This window comes from Poecilia mexicana, unplaced genomic scaffold, assembly GCF_051168715.1.
Source record: "Poecilia mexicana isolate PSO_F unplaced genomic scaffold, ASM5116871v1 scaffold_9, whole genome shotgun sequence".
Classification (NCBI taxonomy): domain Eukaryota; kingdom Metazoa; phylum Chordata; class Actinopteri; order Cyprinodontiformes; family Poeciliidae; genus Poecilia; species Poecilia mexicana.
In genome coordinates this window covers 28,841,077-28,862,301 of record NW_028263378.1, presented here as the reverse complement: position 1 = coordinate 28,862,301, position 21,225 = coordinate 28,841,077, and the positions used below count along the sequence as shown (strand labels likewise).

The 21,225-nt window shown below is 39.7% G+C and overlaps 3 protein-coding genes across 4 annotated transcripts in view; 1 reads left to right on the top strand and 2 right to left on the bottom strand.

Moving 5' to 3' along the window:
- Nucleotides 1–754: 754 nt before the first annotated feature.
- Nucleotides 755–5,837, bottom strand: LOC106931442 (ubiquitin-conjugating enzyme E2 G1-like). Its single transcript, XM_015009582.2, has 6 exons — nt 5,650–5,837; nt 3,843–3,945; nt 3,658–3,755; nt 2,823–3,001; nt 2,587–2,696; nt 755–2,501 (listed from the first exon to the last, which is right to left on the bottom strand). The coding sequence occupies exons 1-5, from the start codon at nt 5,813–5,815 to the stop codon at nt 2,610–2,612; spliced, it is 633 nt and encodes a 210-aa protein (XP_014865068.1). The 5' UTR covers nt 5,816–5,837; the 3' UTR covers nt 755–2,501; nt 2,587–2,609.
- A 723-nt stretch (nt 5,838–6,560) lies between these two features.
- Nucleotides 6,561–12,529, top strand: anapc7 (anaphase promoting complex subunit 7). The gene is made up of 11 exons (XM_015009575.2): nt 6,561–6,756; nt 7,344–7,530; nt 7,802–7,921; nt 8,334–8,445; nt 8,776–8,929; nt 9,014–9,156; nt 9,756–9,873; nt 10,005–10,201; nt 10,277–10,501; nt 10,614–10,764; nt 11,427–12,529. The coding sequence occupies exons 1-11, from the start codon at nt 6,656–6,658 to the stop codon at nt 11,614–11,616; spliced, it is 1,698 nt and encodes a 565-aa protein (XP_014865061.1). The 5' UTR covers nt 6,561–6,655; the 3' UTR covers nt 11,617–12,529.
- A 1,238-nt stretch (nt 12,530–13,767) lies between these two features.
- atp2a2a (ATPase sarcoplasmic/endoplasmic reticulum Ca2+ transporting 2a) overlaps nt 13,768–21,225 on the bottom strand; it is a 28,562-nt gene continuing 21,104 nt past the window's right edge. Inside the window, exons 16-21 of one of the 2 annotated variants that reach the window (XM_015009569.2) lie at nt 19,592–19,794; nt 19,395–19,480; nt 18,467–18,600; nt 18,235–18,352; nt 17,372–17,492; nt 13,768–14,464 (exon numbers count right to left, since the gene is read on the bottom strand). In XM_015009569.2, the coding sequence (XP_014865055.2) occupies nt 14,451–14,464; nt 17,372–17,492; nt 18,235–18,352; nt 18,467–18,600; nt 19,395–19,480; nt 19,592–19,794 (676 nt within the window). In that variant the 3' untranslated portion in view covers nt 13,768–14,450. Of the gene's footprint in view, nt 17,493–18,234; nt 18,353–18,466; nt 18,601–19,394; nt 19,481–19,591; nt 19,795–21,225 lie in introns of both variants that reach the window. The other variant, XM_015009568.2, reaches the window with a different exon arrangement.

Here is a 21,225-nt window from a genome sequence, read left to right as displayed (position 1 = left end):
ATTGGTATTTCACATTATACAATTTTGAAGTGAAAGAAAAAGATGTTTGAGTAAAACCTTGAAAAGTAGGCCATCCATGTACAGGTAAATCTCAAAATATTAGAATGTCCTGAAAAATTACATTATGGAAATATATTCCTACATATATAGTCCTATATACAAATATAGGAATAATTAATTTAGATATACAATGCAAATAAAATCAAATAAAAATAATTTAAGTACCGTTTTAAGTGATTATAACTTTAATAAAAATCTAAATATAACAGACCAGTTAAACTCTTCCATTTTTATCTAAATAGCGGTTTACATGTGGGGATACAGCAGACTAGTCCTTTGTGACTTGGAGGTTTGAGCGTCACATTTTAAGTCAGTCTACAAATACATATTTGACTCATCCTCTGCACATCTGTTAGATTCAGCAGAGATGCAAATGAACTTAATGAGAAATCGGTTTCAAATACTAGAGAACTTACATTAACTCAGGGAAGATGCTGCTGCTGGGTCACCTTATCAAAATGCCACCAGACTTGTTTTTTAAACAGACGTTTCTTTTTCCAGGTGCCTCACAAATGCAACTTGCTTCCTCATCATAAGAAACAATCCCAACAATTCCCATCAGAGGCCGTCGATATCTGCTCCTGAAACGTGACTCTTTAACTAGCTTCCAATTGCCAAGCGGAGATGTGACATGCTTTCACCCCCGAATGTGTTCGCATTCCTAATGTGAAGCAAAAAGTACCACATGGGCCACTCGGTTTACACACTTTATTGAGCAACATGTCCAATATACATTGCATTGACACAAAATGGAACAAAACACTAAAAAAGAAAGAAAGAAAAAGAAAAAAAAAATCAAACAGCAACCTACAAGAAACAAATAGCGGCGCCCTCGGTGGATTACCTGGACACATTACCATTTTCAGAGGGTATTGCTTAATGACGTTTCAAAACGCACCGCATCCGTGCCAATACAGTGAACACCGGTCAGAGGAGGTCATGGTGGGTCGGAAAGGTTCTCAAGTGAAAATGGTAATGTCGACAGCAGTGATGTGACCATTATGTCTGTATATACGTATGAACTGTACATGTCACGAGTGGCCAGAGCGCACCAACAGAGGTTTCCTATTTTAAACATAACCTTAACTCCTTGACGTCTGGTCAGCTGTCTGAAGTGTTCCTCACAGCGGATGTTAATCAGTCTGTTACCAACCAGAATATGCTTTTTGAAGTTTTTTTTTCTAGGTTGTGCTCAGTGAAATATGGAGAACGTGTCTAAACTTTACTGGATTTTAACGTCTCCAATCATGGAACCCAACAATGTTCCATGACAATAGAAACTTTAGACAGAAGAAAGAAAAGGAGATTTATTCAAGAATCTAAATCCAGAGGTGAATGTGATTTAATCTGAACACTAATAAAACCAAAAGCTTCGTGTAAAAACATAACCACTAATCCAACAGAACAATGGAACCTCTAAAATCACGAGCCTTTCCTCAACCGATCAAGAACTCGACCATAAACCCGCTCAAATTAGCTGTGTGTCAAACATGAGGTGAGAACCAGTTCACCACATGTAGAATATTCACAATCTAAGCTGCTTCTTTAAAAAAAAAAATCTGGCCATGATTTATTCCAAATCTGAGTTTACAATCACTCACGGACGATTCTAGGGATCCACCTTACTGACTGCTAATCGACACCTTCATGAAGCCTGATCCTGAGAAGTTGGCACAAACCTTCCTGTACCATCTGCTACACCTCACCGAGTTAACATATCATTAAAAAGAATAACTCAAATTAATGTGTAGGTTGTACAAAACAAAAATCCCAGCAAAGAATGAACAACAATAGAGCTATCTAAACAGACTATGCACATTGGAGGGGCATGGCTTTGAACATCTCTAACACGCGCCGGTATTAGAAGAAAAACACCATCGGGAGGCAGTTTCTCAGGAAACACGTAAAAACCCCAAAGGTCGCACGAAAACTTCTCCTGTTTTTTTAAACAAAGTTCCAACTGTGAAAAGGTGACACCAAACAAAAAGGCAACGGTGATTCGACAACGGGTTGGAAGAAAATAAACCACACCCACTAACAAAACGTGTCGGGTCGACGACAATCGGGCCGGGGTTGGTGAAAGGAGGACGAACGGGCGGCCTAATGAGGACAGGCTTTTGTTTTCGGTCTACACAATCTAAATTGCATAAGAAACCTGGTATAAAGTAGAAACTGTTCAGCAGCAGATAAAAAAGCAAGTTCATTTACAGTAGTGACATATCTTACATCATTCTTTTTTCTTTTTCCCAAAATAAATTAAATTAAATATACAATTCCAGGTAGGAAACAGGATAATTTCGCTGGTAGTGTTCTCAAATTGGCTCAACTGGCAGACCATTCACAGAAACGTGGTTGGGGCCCAACCGAATCCTTTGACTGGCAAAACAAAGGGTGCAAAAGCCTTTTTGCTGAAGTTTTCCCGCTGAAGGCATTTCCTTTAACTGCACAGAAGCAATTGTTAAAGAGATTATTATTACTTTTCGATGTCATGGTTTATGCAAGAGTCGTGCTAAACTGTTAGCTCACCCTGGAATTTACAGCAGACCCCCCTAATCAAACGCCATCTCTTGACTTTTCCTTACGCAGCGAGCCACCTTCTTCTTGAATTCTCCGTTAGGATCCTCCCTCCATTCTTTCTGTGGGAGCAACATTGCATTATTGAAACGACAAGGCATCAGTCCTCCTTAACGACAGAGATCATGAGATTTTGAAGACAAATACCGATGCGGGGGACAGCGGGAAGGAAACGTGGCGTGACTCACCGCAGCATCCACGTTAGCTGGTGAATCGCTGTTTGGGTCTGCGAGCATGGAGATAACGCTGATCATGATTGTCTCTACGGTGTGGATCGGAAGCCAGCGCTCCTCTGGCTTTTCGTAACCAAACTTGTCTTCTCCTGGCTCGTGCAGAATTGAGATGCAAACGTCCCCGTTCTTTGCAACTGTGAGGGAGCAAGAGATGAGAACTGTTAAAGCTGTAGTATGTAACTTTTATTTTAAAATATTATCTTTTTTTATGCATTTGTTAAAACTGTCACCATACAGCATAACATGAGAAGGAGAATCTGTGAAAAAGTCAATCTCCTCCACCCTGAGTTATTACTGCTGTCTAAAGAAATGCACTGCTCCCGACCAAAGACAACCAATCGGAGCCAGGAGGAGTGTCTCAGTGCCATCAATCAACCTTATGCACTCACTACTAAATGTGCTAATGGTACAGAAACAACTTACAGTTACATGAAAACCATTTACACACCGTCATTTGTGGTCATGCTTCCTAACGTAAGGATTCACAACAGGATATGCTAACTGCAGAGCAGCAGAGAGCAAAAGGGGCGGGACAAAAGGGGGATGAGCAGAGCTACAACCCGCCTCCTGGCTCTGATTGGTTGTTTCTATCTAGACGTGGGAGAAGACTGAGGAGCTAGATTTGTTTTTAACATATTACTTGTCTAATACCATACTGTCTCAAAATGGTGACAATTTCAACAAATATGAAATAAAAAAATAAGAATTACACACTGCAGCTTTAAATAAAGAAAACAGATTGGATCTTTAGCCACAAACCACACAATAATATCTTGAGAAATGTCTTTACCATTTGGATGCCAAATTTCTGTGATGAATTTCATCTTTGGTGGCCGTAGCGGATAATCATAGGGAAAGGTTAGGTATGCCTTGAAAAATCCTCCTTCACTGCAAAACGAAAGGAAAAAAAGAAATGTAAAATAAATACTTATGTCAGATCCTCCCCACCCCCCATTTAAATATTTTCTCACTTACAAAAGAGTATCTTGTGGACCAATTATCACAACTTCCCACTTGTATATGTCGTCATCGTCTATCAGACCAGCTGAAAAGCCCTCCACTGGGTTCTTGTTGAGCTCTGGCAGGAGATGGAAAAGTTTAGTTTTGAAAAGAGTCCGCAAAAAGATAACAGTAAACTTGTATGGCTTTACTACAAAAGTTTAAAAAGAAGATTTTATCACAGCCAAGTATTAATTTCACACCACACCAAACTCTTTCAAAATGATATTCAGCTTGTGAATGCTAAATATGGATGTCATGATAATTTGGTTAAAGACTTTAATTGACTCTGCTAGATTATCAGTAGGTCAGATATGGACAAAACAGATTTTTTTTTCCTCATTAAATGCATCAAAACTACTTAAAATTAAATTTGGCAAGTCAGATCTTAAAGGGAACCTTGAAGGAAGAGCATCAAACATCCGCCAAATATTAAGAAATATTAAAAATGTTAATCAGTGTTGAGGTAATATACAGATGTGCACAGTAGTGAAGAGATCTACGTCAACTCATTGATTGATACAGTAAAATTTAGGGGTGCACTGATTGCAGTTTTCTGGCTGATTACCGATCTTTTAAAAAGCCTAGCTTACCGATTCCGATTTTGGTCGATACCAACTTTTTGTCTGAAATGTTGCTCAATATATCAAGAAAGTTGCCGAATTGGCAACAATGGGGTGACTATTGTTAACTGTAAATGTACAGACATGACCTGGACGGCAGGTTTGTCAAACCTCTCTAATGCGAGAAAAGAAAAACACAGTGGTTGGTTTTTAGGCCTTTCCCGAGGTTGATAACATCGATGGATAAGATCGGCTTCACATGTAACAATCGGTCGATCACCTTTCTCCCAAAATTAAGGAAACTGGCACAGATAAATTGGTGCACCACTAGTAAAATTATAATGAAAGTATATCTTGACATATTGGGCAGTGAGGGAAAAATACATCAGCCCTTAAAACTGATGTTAGTTTGAATTAAACCCCATTTCTGTAAGCTCTGCAAAAATATAGCAAAAATAGCCCTCCACCCCCAACTAGAAATTAAATCAGTATCCTATTAATCTATAAACCTTGCCCTGAGTACCCTATAGTTGAAACAGAGTTTAAACAGCCTGCTAACTGATGAGAAATGTAGATGTTTTTTTTCTATAGATGTTACCCAGCTCCATTTCAGCAGAGATCCAAATATTCGGCATCATCATAAAAAATAAAAAAAAATCACATGCCCTTGCAAATAAACTGGTTACAATTCCAAGCGTCAAACTAATAGATTTAACAGCATCACAGACTAATACATGGAATATGACCTTAAATATGTAAAATAAGAGTGTGTATTGATTTCTACTAATTGTTTACAGATATAATAACGTGTGCCCCGATAGAAGGATCGGAGTACTTGCAACTATAATTAGCCTTATTAGTGATCAAGGCATGAGATGTTCTTGGATTGATTATTCCTTTGTTCTATCTGACAACTAATACCAAACTAGCTAACAGCTAGCAGGGTTCTCGGTACGAGTATGTACTAGTTTAGGTGGTTATTTTGTCATTTTTAGTTCTAAATTTATGTCTTGAATCGTAAAAGTGATTAGCTAACCAAAGCAGCTTAGCAACACGCTGAGGTGTATTGATAAAGGCACCCTTCATGCTGCTGTGTTAGCTCCCCGAGCTCAGTCCTATGGCGTAAACAGCGTTCCTTGTAGCTTACAGAAAAGCTAACGTTAGCGTAGCGGTTACACACATAACCTTTGTTTCGTCGTCAAGAGTAATGGTTATATTACCTGCTAATTGTTTTCGAAGAAGTAATGCTGATTGTTCGGTCATGGTACGCGAACGGACCCGAGGGAAAACACTGTCTGTAGACAAACACCTTCGGAAAACCAGAGATAAAACTGGGACAGAAACGAGGCGCTGCGCTGCCAACTGCTGGCTATTTAGACACAACATTCATCTGCTGGATGGGAAGTGTGCGCATGCGCATCTTTATATGCCCAGAAAACAATGTTTTCTCAAAAATGTACAAGTTCTTGTCTGAAAGCGTGTTTTCTGCACATCCTAAACCAGCTCTCTTAAACCTTTCCCACTCTTGATTAGTATGACACATGGTGCAGGTTTTGACAAAGGGATTAGCATTGTTCATCATTTTCATATTTTTGGCTTTTTCATTTACTGTTGGGTACAAAAATAAGGGAATTTTAACTCAACAAGCGATAAAATATAGATAGTAGAATATATAATTATATTCTCGCGAGGAGTTAAAATTCACTTATTTTGTACTTACAACTAAACGTGTACTTTGGAATTAATTTTGTTAGACATGTTACCAAATAAACATAGATATCATACATAATAAAAATAGGATACAGAAAATTATATCGAATTTCTTTCGAAGCGTTTTACATATTAGCTAATGTCTTTCGCTCAAAAATCTAACGATTTTGAGATGCGTTTAAATCTATCGGAACGATCACAAAAAACCTCAACTCCTTTACTAAAGCATTAATAAAAACACAAAACCTTAAAACTTTAAGAAAACGGTAGTAAAGTAAAGTCATTAAAAATAGTTTGCAAACTGCAGTCAACAAAATACTTAGAACCTTATGTATTATTTTTGCGGCTGTAGAAAAAGACGAGCTACTGAGGTGTACCAGAAGGCAGCAGTAGACGGAAGGAAGACTGTGCGGCGCCATATTTAATACATCCGATGCTAGCCACCTTTAGCTGTTTACTGATTGAAACTTTAAACTGGGCACGGAAAGGTTCAACAAGCCCTTACTTTTCTCCAAAATGAATGTAGTGGATCATGTTCGGGATATGGCTGCAGCCGGTCTTTACTCCAATGTCCGCATATTGAGCAGTTTGTTGCTGACGATGAGTAATAATAACCCGTGAGTAATATCAGTCAGTAATATCAGTGTGGGGCCCGTCTAGTTCCTGATAATGCTTCAACACTAGCATTGTCATGTTTTCTCTCCTTGGTGGTGACTCTAACTAGTCAACAACGGTTAACAGTAATGATCGTATCTTTCACAGAGCTGTGTTTTGTTTATAACCTCACGAAATTAGGTCGGGAAATGATTCTAAATCACGGATGGACATGTAGGTCCCAAGATGTAGTCGTATGTAGGCTCTGAAATGTAACGATGTTTCTAGCAGTTAAAACATCCGTGGTCGTTTAACATTTATTCCGTTGATATTTTTCCATCTTCCTCCTTTAATCCTCATATTTTACGGTGGATTATTTTTACGTTAACTGATTGGAATAATTATTTACCAAGACAGACAGCAGTAAAACAATAAAAATAACTTTTACTCTTTGCTACTGTATTTATTATGCTGGCAGCATCTTGCATAGACCGAATTGGTTGCTTTTCTCCTATGTCATATAAATATATAGTCGGTTTTAATTGTTTAACATTGATTCTAGTATATTGTTTTGATTCATTGCTAAAGTAATCTGTGTGTATAATTCCAGAGAGCTGTTCTCACCAGCCCAGAAGTACCAGCTGTTGGTTTATCATGCTGATGCCATCTTCCATGATAAGGAATACCGCAATGCTGCCTGCAAATACAGCATGGCTCTGCAGCAGAAGAAGGTGCTCAACAAAACATCCAAAGTTCGAACATCGACTGGTGGAGCTGCTGCCAACATCCAGGCACAGGTTAGTTTTGTTTTGTTGGCACCTTATTGTGTATTGTTCAGGGTTTCCCCCAGTGTATTATAAGCCTGGCGTTCACATAACAGGAATGGTGAAAGGAGTTCAGCGGATTTGTGCCGTTTTATTCTTTTGAGCTTTTAAATTAACCTTTCTGACATGGAACATGCTGCATTTATACATCTTATATTTGACTTCTTAATTAGATTATAACAGCCGTACCGGCCGCTGTGACCTTCAGCAGAATCTTATTAGTTGCATTTTCTTTTTCTTTCAGAGTTTGCCGTCAGAAATTGAGGTAAAGTACAAGATAGCTGAATGCTACACCATACTGAAACTGGATAAAGACGCCATCGCTGTTCTGGACGGGATCCCATCAAGACAAAGGACTCCAAAGGTAGAGCTGTTCCTAACAAGGACACGTCTCTGTCTCTTTTAATCGAGCTGCTTATTTAATGGAATCGTCGCAATTGTGAAATTGTTTTTTTATTTTCTTGGCATTTGTGGAATATCGACAAATATCGACACGTTTGTAACGGAAACGCAGCGACAGGCAGAGCAGCATGAGTCCAGATTTTCGTGTGACAGAAACCTGGACTTGAGCTTATCATCTAAAGTTCAGCTGGATCTACTGACAAAAGCAGCATTTTATCTAAACACCGTTGTTGTCAGAAATGCAGTTGCATAATAGGAAATGCCGCAGAGCTCATGATATGAACAAATAATAAATTGAGTGTATTGTTGCTTTAACGTTTTTGTGGAATACTGTCTGATATTGTTGTGATTCTATGTTTTTTTTCTGTCCCCAGATCAACATGATGCTGGCTAACCTGTACAGGAAAGCCGGTCAGGAACGCTCGGCCGTGACGAGCTACAAAGAGGTGCTCAGACAGTGTCCGCTTGCCTTGGACGCCATAATCGGTACGCACAGATACTCACAAACACAGACTCACTGACATTTCCTTGATGGAAACGAGTTTCGAAGCAAGTTTTTTTTTTTTTTTTTTTTTTTTTAATCCATATGAAAATTGGTTTATTTTACAAAACTGCAATGCAAACACTTCTTTCACATCGCATGATGATCAACCTTACATTGCCACTGGTGCAAACCACAAAGATGACAGGAAGTAGTTGGAGGACGACGGCGCCCCATGTTTATTTATTTATTTATTACTGTCTTGTCATGGGAACAAATGTATTCCTTTTGTTAAAATTGTGTAGCATATTTGAAATTCTCTCTTTCTCCTCCAGGTCTTCTCTCTCTGTCGGTGAAAGGAGCGGAGGTCGCCTCCATGACCATGGATGTGATCCAGAATCTCCCCAACCTGGACTGGCTCTCTGTGTGGATCAAAGCGTACGCCTTCATCCACGCCGGGGACAACCAGAGAGCCATCAACACTATCTGGTGAGAACGGGTTTGATGTTTCCTCCCAGCTGGCCGCCTTCCCTCCGCTTCCCTAAAATAAACCGTCCGGCCGCTCTCCTTCAGCTCTCTGGAGAAGAAGTCGCTGCTGCGGGACAACGTGGACCTCCTGGTGAGCCTGGCCGACGTCTATTTCAGGGCAGGCGACACCAAGAACGCCATTCTGAAATTTGAACAAGCTCAGATGCTGGACCCGTACCTCATCAAAGGTGTGAAGCATTACATCTCGATTTTATTCACAAACAGCTTAAACGATTAATTGGCTATGGAGATAATTGGCAACTAATTTAGTAGTTGATTAATCATTAACTGGAGTATACAGAGCAGTAATTAAGCCAAAAATGTCTGAAAATATCTATATTTTGCACTTAAGACACTTGACTATAAATACGTTCTACCCAAAATTCCTCAATGTCATCATTATCGCAACACCTGTAAGAAAAAAAAACACCTTTTGCTATCCATTTATTAATTGGTTAATTCAAAAATAGTCAACAGGCCAACACTGTATTCATGTTAAATCAAGTAGAAATATTGTTTTTTTTAGCTGCGTTCTTTTGCTGTAAATGGTCAAGGGTTCACTACTGGAACACTGTGTTGAGATGTTTTTCTGATTTAAATATGAATTGAATTGTTTATTTGCATCTATTAATGTCTTTCTAATATTTCATTTAAGAAAAAAAGGTTTAAATGAAAAATCTGCAGAATGTGCCAAAAAAAACTTTTATCCGATTAATCGTCAGAATAATCGATTAATTGAAACGATCGTTAGTTGCGGTCCTAACCAGCTGCTTCTTCGGACCTGCAGGTATGGATGTTTATGGCTACCTGATGGCCCGGGAAGGACACCTGGAAGACGTGGAAGTCCTGGGAGGACGGTTGTTTAATATTTCTGACCAACACGCTGAACCCTGGGTGATCTCTGGGTGAGTCTTTGGATGCACCGTCTTCTCTTAAGTCAACTAGGATGTTGATTTACGACTTCGTCAGCCTCATTTGGTGACGGTGTTTTCTGCTCGACTTGTGTAAGTTTTTTAAATGTGTGCGTGTTGTTCAGCTGCCACAGCTTTTACAGCAAGCGCTACTCCAGAGCCCTCTACTTGGGGGCCAAAGCCATCCAGCTGAACAGCAACAGCGTCCAGGCCCTCCTCCTGAAGGGGGCAGCACTGAGGAACATGGGTCGAGTTCAGGAGGCCATCATCCACTTCAGAGAGGCCATGCGGTTGGCGCCTTGCAGGCTGGACTGCTATGAAGGTACGGCTTGTTTGTCTAACTACCGTCAGACGGTCCGGAGAGTATTTCTGATCTGCATTTGTTCTACACCTTCAGGTCTGATCGACTGCTACCTGGCGTCCAATGGGATTCGAGAAGCAATGGGAATGGCGAACAATATCTATAAGACTCTGGGGGCCAACGCACAGACTCTGACCATCCTGGCCACGGTGTGCCTGGAAGACCCGGTGACTCAGGAGAAAGCCAAAGCTCTGCTGGACAAGGCCCTCGCTCAGAGGCCCGACTACACCAAGGCTGTGGTGAAGAAGGCCGAGCTGCTCAGTGCGTACCGGCTGCTACACAAACCTTAGGTTGCACGTAGGACCCCAAGTCAGTTTAGAACATGACAGGGTCATCGTCTGCACACTAATGGTATAATTCTCTGTTTGTGAAGATCGGGAACAGAAATACGAAGAAGGGATCGCGCTCCTGCGGAATGCGCTGGCTAATCAAAGCGACTGCGTCCTGCACAGAATGCTGGGAGATTTCCTGGTGGCAGTTAATGATTTTCAAGAGGCCATGGACCAGTACAGCATCGCGTTGAGGTAAATTATATATATATATATATATATATATATATATATATATATATATTATTATTATTATTTTATCCCCCATTATTTATACAAATATTATTTTATTTGTGTAGCACATTTAATCAACAAGACAGTTCAAAGTGCATCACACCATTAAAGACACAGTAACCAACTAGAACATTCCTGAACAAATTTAAAGGGGCCTGATGAAGTGTGTATGGTTGTCCGACCCGAATCTCAAGCTGTGTTGAAGAGTTTGGTCTTGCAGGCCTCAACTTTGAGCTTTAAGCGATAAAAAGCAAAAGAAATGTGCAGAATTGGGTAAAAACGTATGGTTAGCTAACATGCTGTCAGTAGCATGTGGGCTATCATTATCATCTTGACTTGCAGTAATGTCCTCCATGTGGCCTGCAAATGGTAGCGTATGAGCTAAAATTACAAAAAAAAAAATGCTAATGTTAGCTAAAATGAAGTAACAACATGGGGGCTATCGCCATCATTTTGGCTAACATTGACCGGTACCTTTCAGTATGCTAAGTTTAGCTGTAATATCTCATTTAGCTAAAATGCTATCATTAGCATGTTCACCTTCGTTAATGTACTCCATCCAGACATTAAAGATATTAAAACTCAAAGCTGTGTATTTTTAACTCTTAGTGTTGTTCTTCCAGCTTGGATCCTAATGACCAGAAGTCGTTGGAGGGCATGCAGAAAATGGAGAAAGAGGAGAGCCCAACGGACGCCACGGTGGAGCTGGACGGCGACGACATGGAGGGCAGCGGGGAGGACGGCGATCTGGAGGGCAGCGACAGCGAAGCGGCTCAGTGGGCCGACCAGGAGCAGTGGTTTGGGATGCAGTGACCCCAGGGTCACAGAGAGGGGCCCTCAGTTAGCACACCAGAAGCCTTCAGCCGCTGAGGCATTTAAACTCCCACCCCGCCCCCTGGTGGCACTTTGGAGGTGGTGCAGCTGCTGATTTCTTAGAAGACCCTGGTTGAAGCAGTTTGCTGAGAATAAAACACTGAGTAACCTTTAAACTCTGAGGTTTCTGTTGCTGTACTTTTCTTTATAGAGCTGCTACTCACTTCTACTGAGATTCTGCTTAATGCAGAGCTCAAGCCAAACCCGTTTCCCCTTTCGTTCTGCCAACGTCATCAGCTTCAGTCAGAGGCTACTAGAGCTTTATTTACCCTTTCCAGTCACTGCAGCGGTTTAATAAAAGCACCCGGCATCCAACCGCACAGAAAATCAGCAGATCCTTCAGTTTGTAGCGAGAAATGTAAAGAAAAAACGAGTGACATCTTGTCTTTTTAGTCTCTAAATTATTATCATATGTTAGCATTTTTTTGTACTGTACAAAACAAAAGCTAACTATTAAACTGCAGTCTGCTCTATTCAGAGGCGTGTTCAGGTCGTTGAGCGATAGTCGTGTATGTTCTCATTTGTTTTGAGTCTGACCTGATGTCCACAGTGCCACACCAAGACGTGAATATGCCGGGACTTTGTGACAGTTTTTAATATTTTGGCTTCTTTTTATACTTGTTTTTTTTGTTTGTTTGTTTTGTTTTTTGTCTACTATTCATTTCAAGTATTTTATGGGTTTTGCCATAACATGCTTTGTGTTTTGACTGTACTAAGAAAAAGAGGAAAATAAACCCCTGGTCAGCAGATTACATTGTAAAGTTTCCCTTAACAAGCATATAAGTGAAATGTTTATATTTTTGTACATATTTTAATAAATGTATAATAAACCTTGTAAAGATTATGGCACGCATTTAACAGTCTTGTTTCTTGTGTTGAATCTCATGAAAGCTAAAATCTGTCTGGAGTAAAACCTAGCAGGAGTTCTCGATTCAGCTCAATGACTTTTTCTCCTTTTTGTCAGTTTGAGATCTCAATCCAACCGAGATTAGCAAAGCAGTTAGCATCGCAGCACAGGGACCGTAGACATGAATGTATGAGATTCTCAGTATGGTAATGAGGGAATGATAGAATGAAAGACTGGTCTAATTAATGTTTTAAATTTAGAATAACCTTTTGCTCTTTTTTTTTCTTTTTTTACCGTTCTAGACAGATTTGTGTTCTAACATCATGCTAGCATGAGGACCTGATTCATGAAGCTTGCTTTGTTGTTGCTTGCCAGATGAAACGGCTCCTTTAACTATTGATTCAATAAGTAACCAGTTCAAATTGAATGACTGAATTGGGACCAAAGTGTTAATCTTAGCTCTCATTAATTCTTCTTAATTATGCTATTATTTAAACTGAGGTGCATAACTACTTACATTTATTTGATCAACTATGTGGGAAAAAGAAAGTACTTTTGAGAATATTTCCACTGTGCTGGATTTTTATGTTTGAGTAAAATTTCTGGCTGCTCGACCCACTGTGACTAACTTCACTGAATGAAAACCAAGCTTGTTTTGACCAAAAATGTACCAGACACAGACACAAATTTAGAATTTATGTAGAAGTGAGGCCTCTTGTTTGTACACAAGCTTTGTTCTAATATTTTTTATTTGCTGAACCTGTTGAGCCATTTGGGAATGAAGAAAACAAAGTAAACACTATTGTCACTGGAAGTACTTTACCCTGTACTTATATATATATATATGTATATATATATATATATATATAGCAATTGATAAAAATTCTGGTTAAATTTGACATTTTGTAATTGTTATTTGTATGTCTTTTATTTACTTTTTATTTTATTTTAGTCTTGCACATAACATGACATGTTTTTCCATCTGATGATATCATCAGTTACTCAGTACTTAAGCAGTCTTTTCAGGAATGTTTTTTTACTGGACGGCTACTTTTTTATTTGAGTAAAGCAGTGCTGCTCTCCCCACCTGTGTATTTCAGGATTCTGACATCAGCTGGTTGCGTTGCTGCTGTGCTGGGTTCAGATCCCAGCCTGGAGTCTTTCTGTGTGAAGCTGTAATTTGTCAATCCTCATTAACGGAAAGCAAAGTTTCAAAGTAACCAGGACAAACATGAGTAAATTCCTCATGTATGACAGTAATTTTTTTTATTTACCTGAACGGTTCATGTGATACATCGTACAATTATCTGAAAATACAGTACAGCAGTTTGGCAATGAAACGCCAGTGCCTGACGTACTTACAGTAAAACATTATGCATCACTGCACAGCCACCCTTCCCAGATATGGCAAAAAAAAAAAAAATCCTCCAAACACATTGCACGTATCAGTGCAAAGCGAAGAAAAAAAAAGCGCCCAAATTTAAGCAATTTTTGTTTTGTTAAATGTCCCATAAAAGTATTTCCTTAGAAAAAAAAGAACAGATTTCTCTTAACCTTTATAACATTTGTACTAATCTGACGAATGTCTAATCGATTGTTTTACTAACACTATACACTGTTGATTAGAAGGTTCTGATGAAGCAGCTGACATGCAGCATGAAGAAACGAATGACCTGTACAGTGTATTCTACCAGCTTCCAAAGATGGAGGGAGAAATGTTTCATCTGAGGCTCCTCATGCAGGAAGACGGGGCCGACTGCTTTCTGACTGACGTTCGTTTACAGCCTTGGACTTCATGTCGCAGCTGCAGGCAGCTCTTTGTAAAGACGCGCTGCCCCCAAAACACACATGCACACTACAAAAACCAAACCCAACGTTTCTGTAAAGATAAACAAAAAATAAAAATAATAAAAGCGTAGAGGCGGGTTTATTTGGCCTTTCCTGTGAAAGGAAACAAGAAGAAAAGGAAGAATCAGACGGCAGAAATCATCTGTGGGAAGCTCAGATAGGATGGGACCCAATGCAGGTCACGACAAAAACACACGCACACAAAAAAAATGTATCAAAGTTATATCCTGTATTAATATATGGGCACTTATTTCTGCCAGTCTACAATCAAAAACAACCAGCGCCAGCGACACTGAGCCTGGAAACATGTTTCCGATCAGTGTGGCACTGGCACTTGGTGGCACTGATGGCATTTCACAATACAATCTCAGTTTTCACTCTCTCTCTCTGTACTTGTTCAACCTTAACATACAGCAGTAACGAACAGACGGGTTTTTTTCTGAGGATGAGCTGGTAGTCGGCATGCTGATTAGAGTTCTCACTCTGCGGGTAAAACTCCCAACTGTTGATCTAAAAAAAAATACAAACAAACAAACAAACCCACAACCAGCGCTGGAGTGAAGCAGGCATGCAGAGAGGCGCTGACCATCTCCACCAGAAGGAGACTCTAGTGTCGCTGCTTTATGACATCGAGAGATAAAATATACATACTCTACTTGTATGTTATGTACAGATATACATCAGCTGTTTCAGCCTTACGAGTCCTTTTTTTTTGGTCTTTTTTTCTTAAAATGTTCACGTTGTGCTATGCTCATAAGACTAACAGCTTCTTGGTGCTTTTTTTTTCTTTTACACATTCAAGTACAGTATGTGCGGGATACTCGCCTATTAAAATCATAACAGTAGGAATAAAGGCAGAATCTAAAAAAAAGCTGAAGATAATGAGGAAAAAAGTTTTCTTCAAGTATATACAGAGAGTTATGTGTTGGTACTTTGGTGAGGAGGTGTCAAAAAACAATCTAATAAATGTAACTTTTACTGTAGCAACGTGGAAGGTGTGGGGCACTTTTGAAAAATCTAACCTTTAATTTGAGTACATTTGTTCAGCAGGAAGTTCTTTAAGTCTCCTGCGATCTTAGCGTAACGCTCAGGAGGATTGTGGCAGATGTCACGGTCAGACTGTCCGTCAGACCGCCAGTTCCCGAAACGACACACAAAAGAAGAAAAGGTTGTAAAAGCATACATGTGATCAGTATGACCCCACCGGACCGCACACGACTCCAACATCCCACTTGTTACCTCTTAACAAATATAAGAACAAAGCTTGTGTACAACAATCAATGAGTGCTCACCATTTGTGGTGGCCAGTCAAAGCAAGTATCCTGATCCAGCCCATTGGCTAAAAGAAATACACCACTGTGTTGCTATATTTAGCAACAATGCTGAAAAAATTTTTGGCATCAGTCTTTTTAAAGATTGGCCAAAAAACTGCAAATCGGTGCACCTCTGATTAATTTATTTACATAACAAAAAAAAACAGTAAGTGTAAATTAAAATAATGCCTCGGATAGATTTATTCTGAAGGGATTGGTAAGCGGAACTTTGCCAAAATATATTTCTTAACATGATATCCATGAATAAATGTACTCAAATGAAATGAATTCATTTTCAGGCTTTTCAAAGGGGCAGTGTTATATACTTTCCAGACTTACAGCATAATTTCATAGCAATGACATTTCACAAAATTTGACTTCACCAATTAACACCTTGAAATTGGGCCTATGTCTCTTTAAGAAGCTCCTGCTCTTTCCGGCACTCCGCCTTCAGGAAGTCATCACAACAGTGTTTCTCTATTAACCCTTTAACAACGTTTTCTATCAGTGCTGCTCTGAGAAGTAGCTCCTATGATGAGCTCAGCAGATGTGCAGTTCCACCAGGTCTTTGCTAATTACTGCTGGCTAGTCTGAAGGAGCTGAGATGAGACTAGGCATTTTGCAAACCAGAATGGTTGCCATGGGAGATTAAAATATTCCTCAAACATGCATGAAAGAATTAAAGTAACACTCCAGGTGTGTTTTTGAATATTATTATAACATGATGTAAATCTTAAAAAAGTTGATTTCACATCATATTGCCCCTCTAAACATCTTTACCACGAGTACCAACTGTATAGTTTGGGTCTGTATATTTAACAACAGGCTGTATCAAAAAAAAAAAAAAAAAAAAAAAAAAAATATATATATATATATATATATATATATATATATGTAAGATTAAAATGTGTGAGCATGTGCGCCGCAAAACAAAGTGGTACATACCTCAACACTTTTAGTGATAACCTTTGAAATGGTGTTTAGACAAAATGAGTACTTCTGGTCATAATAACAGCATTGAGGTAGCTGCGCTCTGCCTGGTGCAGAAAAATAATGAAGGTGTACAGAGTTCAATAATAACTGAGATTCATATATTGCAAGACTTTCCCCTCCTTTCAGCTCTGCACTTTTCAGGTGTTACAATCACACGTCCGAGACTCTTTGTTCCCTCTCTAAAAATTACAAAATATTAATAGAAAATAGTGTAAATTCTCTGTACAGCTAAAACACAAAGCTCCAACATCACAGGCTTCTCTAACTGGTCACTATGGCGCTCGAAGATGGAAGAAGCCTGGTAGGAAAATAACAGATGTAATATCAGTCATCAAAATATGACTAAATACCAAACCCTCTCCCCGCAAAAACAAAATAAAAAAAATAATAAATGTATCAGTGGAAATGTAAATAGAACATATTTGACAGTGGTCAGAGCAGGTGCGGATGTTTACGACGAGTTATTCAGAGTTAATGTAACTGTTAGGTGTGTGTTAACGTCCACTTCACACTGGTGTGCAGGAGGGGTAGTGTGCCGGAGTCAGTCAGGGCCACAACATGGCGGACACGTTAGTGTCTGTGCTGTAGATCCACAGCACCAGGGGAAGGGCGACGGCCACGAAGGGCCAGGAGACGCCCTCAGCACATGCAGACAGGGGGGAGCCTCTGCGGGACGGCTTCTCCAGCTGTTTACCCAGCTCCAGGTAGTTCCGGGCGGCGAACTTCAGCAGCTCGTCCAGCAGGATGACGGGCAGTGAGATCTTCAGCACCATCATCCACTGGGTGGTGTCCAGGGGCGTGATCTGGAAGATGACCTGGGTGCAGTACGGAAACAATGGTTGGCAAGAAATCAAGTAGTCGTGGTGGGATGACTGCATGGTGGTGGCCAACAGGGGGCGTAGCGGTACACAACTACATAAGGGAGATTCCACTTCTCATCTTATTTTAAAAACGTCTTATGAACTGGCCAAATATGTCAGCAGTGAAGTAGGGCTGAAACAATTAACCGAACTAACCGTGATTAATTGATTTCTGGAATAATCGTAATCCTACTCCTGACTTAATCAATAATAATTAATTAACTATGCAGACTGGAAAAAAGTACATTTAAGAGTCAGAGCAATAACTAAGCCAAAAATGCATAAGAAATATAGACATTTTGCATTTAAGATACACCCGGTACATAGAAAGTAATAATTAACTGACATTCATTTCATTTAATCACTAACTAACCTGCATTTATACTAATTATCGACAAAGCTAGATTCCAAACAATCTCTTTAAACTAAAGTTACGGAAGAGGAATAGGGCCATAAAAAACAGAAGGAATTCTGACTTTAATCTCAGCATTTTAAAAAAGTCAGAATTCATTTTTTTCAGTGGCCCTAATTCTCTTCTGTATAAAGTTCCTTTCTCTTTAGCTTAAAATTGAATTAACTTTACTGTAATAACAGCATATGACCACTAGAGGGTCCCACAATGACTCCACCTATGTTTGGGGAATAAACTCCCTACTTAAAATGTTGACACAAGAATTTTATCACAGGATAAACTCACAGGGAGAGGCTCCACGTAGAGGATGAGGAAGTGGAGGGACATGGAGAGACAGATGGCCCCCAGCAGCCAAATGTTCTCCCAGGGAGGCATCCGCAGCAGGGACTGGTTCTCTGACAGACTGCAGCGAGGACAGAATGCAAATGGTTTGTTTCAGTGACACAGCAGGTACTCCTCCTCCTCCTCCTGACAGCAAATGCTCCTTCTCTAATGACAAAGAAAAAAGTGGAGCCACCTGTTTAGAGCGTTGCACATCTCGATGGTGACGAGCACGGAGAGAGCCATGGTCATCGGATACGGCGACTCAAACACGTGGCAGTCCAAGCCTTCGAATTCGGGGTTGTCAGGGCTGCACTGCAGGAAGTGGCTCTGTGGAGAGAGGAAAAATGGGATGAAGGTGCAAGAACCTGAAAACGTTGTCATAGCAGCTGTGTTTCCATTACAAATGTCTGTAAATATTTGTCAGTGTTTCGCTGTCGAAAGACCCCACAATTTTGCAATTGCTGTGTGTCTATTAAGAAATGAAATTAAAAATTACATCCGAGTAAGCTTGTTCACAAGACAAGTCATTAAGTCAATGGCAGTGATGGATGTAAACAGTTACATGATATATTTTCATAATTCAGCGCTCATCATCTATCAGAGGAGACGCCGGCGTCTTAGGGTGTGTTCCTGCTGCGTTCAGTGTCTCCTTCAGAGATTTTTGTGTCATGTCCTTCAGTTGTTCTTGGTGCAGCGCCACCACAGGCGAGACGGGAAACAAAGAGTTTGGTTCGTTTGGCACAGTGCAGTGTGAAAGAGGATAGCATCCGTTGGAAATGTAACAAACGCTGCAATTTTGGTCCCCAAACAAACCTGGCGCAACAAGCCCCTTATACTTGGGAGCGGCAACGTATGCAGCATTTTGGGTTTTACAAAATGATACACAACTTTTTATGAACTGTGTGATACTGGGTAGTAACATCCTGTTGATCACGTGACTCGTTTGATGCGTAAATATTATTTTGATACAGTGGAAAAACCACCTCATCCTAGCGCAAAAACTTTTTACTGATAATATGAGTTTTCAAAATTGGCATGTTTCCTTTCAGCAAATTTATTTTCATGATTTCAATCTGCAGAACTTTATGGTGAGTGGAAACAGCTACTGTTAGGACATTTACCAGCTGGTAGAGCGTGATCTGTGGGCCGTCCTCTGAGACTGTAAACCACCAGGCAGCAGCTCCCACAGTGGCAGCGCCCACATAACCTGGGAGCAGAGACAGAAAAAACATTCTCGTCACACAGAATATAAAGATTAATAAAACCAAAAGAAGGTAGCAGCAAAGATGACAGCTTCTTTCTGGTTGCATCAGCTAACCTCCAATAGCCAGGTATCTGAAGAAGAGCCAGCCAGAGATCAGCGGCTCCTTGGCGTTACGGGGCGGCTTCTCCATGATGTCCAGATCCGGGGGGTTGAAGCCCAGCGCGGTGGCGGGGAGGCCGTCTGTCACCAGATTGACCCACAGCAGCTGAACTGGGATCAGAGCCTCGGGGAAACCCAGAGCGGCGGTCAGGAAGATGCTGACAGGAGGAGAAATGCTGTCAGAAACAAACTGGAACTACTCTGCACTCATGGATGAACCACTGCTTCTCGGGATGCACCGATAAACGTTTTTCACTTCTTATACCGATAACAGAAGTTTAGTATCGACCGATACCGAGCTGAACTGACTTAAAATGTGTCTTTTTTTTAAACAGACATAAATGTGAATACGCAATTAAATTTTTTTTTTTCATTTCATTTACCAGAACAGCATACTTAAATATGCCAGTAGCTTCACAAGCTTGGATAAACATAAAAACAACTTTAATTTGTGTAGTCAGTGCAGTTAGGAGTAGAGCAGTTAATGTAAAATTAATGATAAAGAAATTGAAACTGACTGACTTTGGTCAAACATGTCAAAATAAACTTTACAAATCTTCTTTCAAAGGGTTCTGAAAGTGCAATTAGGAATTCTAAATATAATGTAAAATAAATAATAAAGCATGACGTCGCTCAGAGCATAAAACATAGAATCAGACTGAATAAAAAGACTTGTTGATCAGGCACATTGTCACTAATACCAGCTCTAGAATTGTTTTCAACATCAGGACTGATACATATATTGATATTGATATCAGATTGGTGCATCTCTAATTACTTCACATTTACCCTGATTCACTGTACCTTGCAACAGCATTTGGTCAAGATACAGAAAAACAAACTTCAATGTATTATGTTACAATTTTATGTGATAACCAACACAAATTAGTATAAACTAGAGGCAGTGACTGTAAGGACAATGATACATGGCTTTTCACGTTATTTGAACGAAAAAAAATTATCTAAAAATGTGGAATGTATTTGTTTCCAGTACTCTTTACTCTGATACCCCTAACCCATAGTCTAAAGGAGTCCTGTTCAAAGTTTGCCACAAGATACAAAAGACAAGCTGGTGTATTTTTAGGGTAATCCTGATAGAAAACCTGTGAGGGAATGCAAAAGATTTCAAATTGGGTGGGGCTTCTCCTTCCAGTAGACCAATGGATCTAAACATACAGAGTTTTAACAAGGAATGATTCAAACCAAAGTACATCCATGTGTTAATAAAACGACTTAGTCAAGGTTCAGCACTAAATCCTATTGAAAATCTGAGACAAAATGATCAAAAATCCTGTTAAAGCTGCACTGGTAACTTTCATAAAAATATGCTTTTGTTAAAGTTATTTTCACACACTATCTGTCTTATATATTTTAAGGGGACATAGTGGCATTTTTATCAAATATGGAAAAAACATATTTTTTATTAAGCTCCAGCTGAATCATTTTGAATGAACAAAACTTTCAGTCTGCAAAAAGGTAAAAATGGGCTACAACAGTAAACCATGTACAATATTCCCTCCAGCTCACAATTTAGCACTACAATGTTTTGGACTAAGACATAACATCTACTATTTTGGAAGTTTATTTTG

Coding starts and splice junctions, on each gene's coding strand:
- anapc7 (XM_015009575.2), top strand. CDS start 6,656: ATGAATGTAGTGGATCATGTTCGGGATATGGCTGCAGCCGGTCTTTAC. Junction 8,446..8,775: donor TGCCTTGGACGCCATAATCG/GTACGCACAGAT, acceptor TTTCTCCTCCAG/GTCTTCTCTCTCTGTCGGTG. Junction 10,502..10,613: donor GAAGAAGGCCGAGCTGCTCA/GTGCGTACCGGC, acceptor CTGTTTGTGAAG/ATCGGGAACAGAAATACGAA.
- LOC106931442 (XM_015009582.2), bottom strand. CDS start 5,815: ATGTTGTGTCTAAATAGCCAGCAGTTGGCAGCGCAGCGCCTCGTTTCT. Junction 3,756..3,842: donor GGTCCACAAGATACTCTTTT/GTAAGTGAGAAA, acceptor TTCGTTTTGCAG/TGAAGGAGGATTTTTCAAGG. Junction 2,697..2,822: donor CAGCTAACGTGGATGCTGCG/GTGAGTCACGCC, acceptor TTGCTCCCACAG/AAAGAATGGAGGGAGGATCC.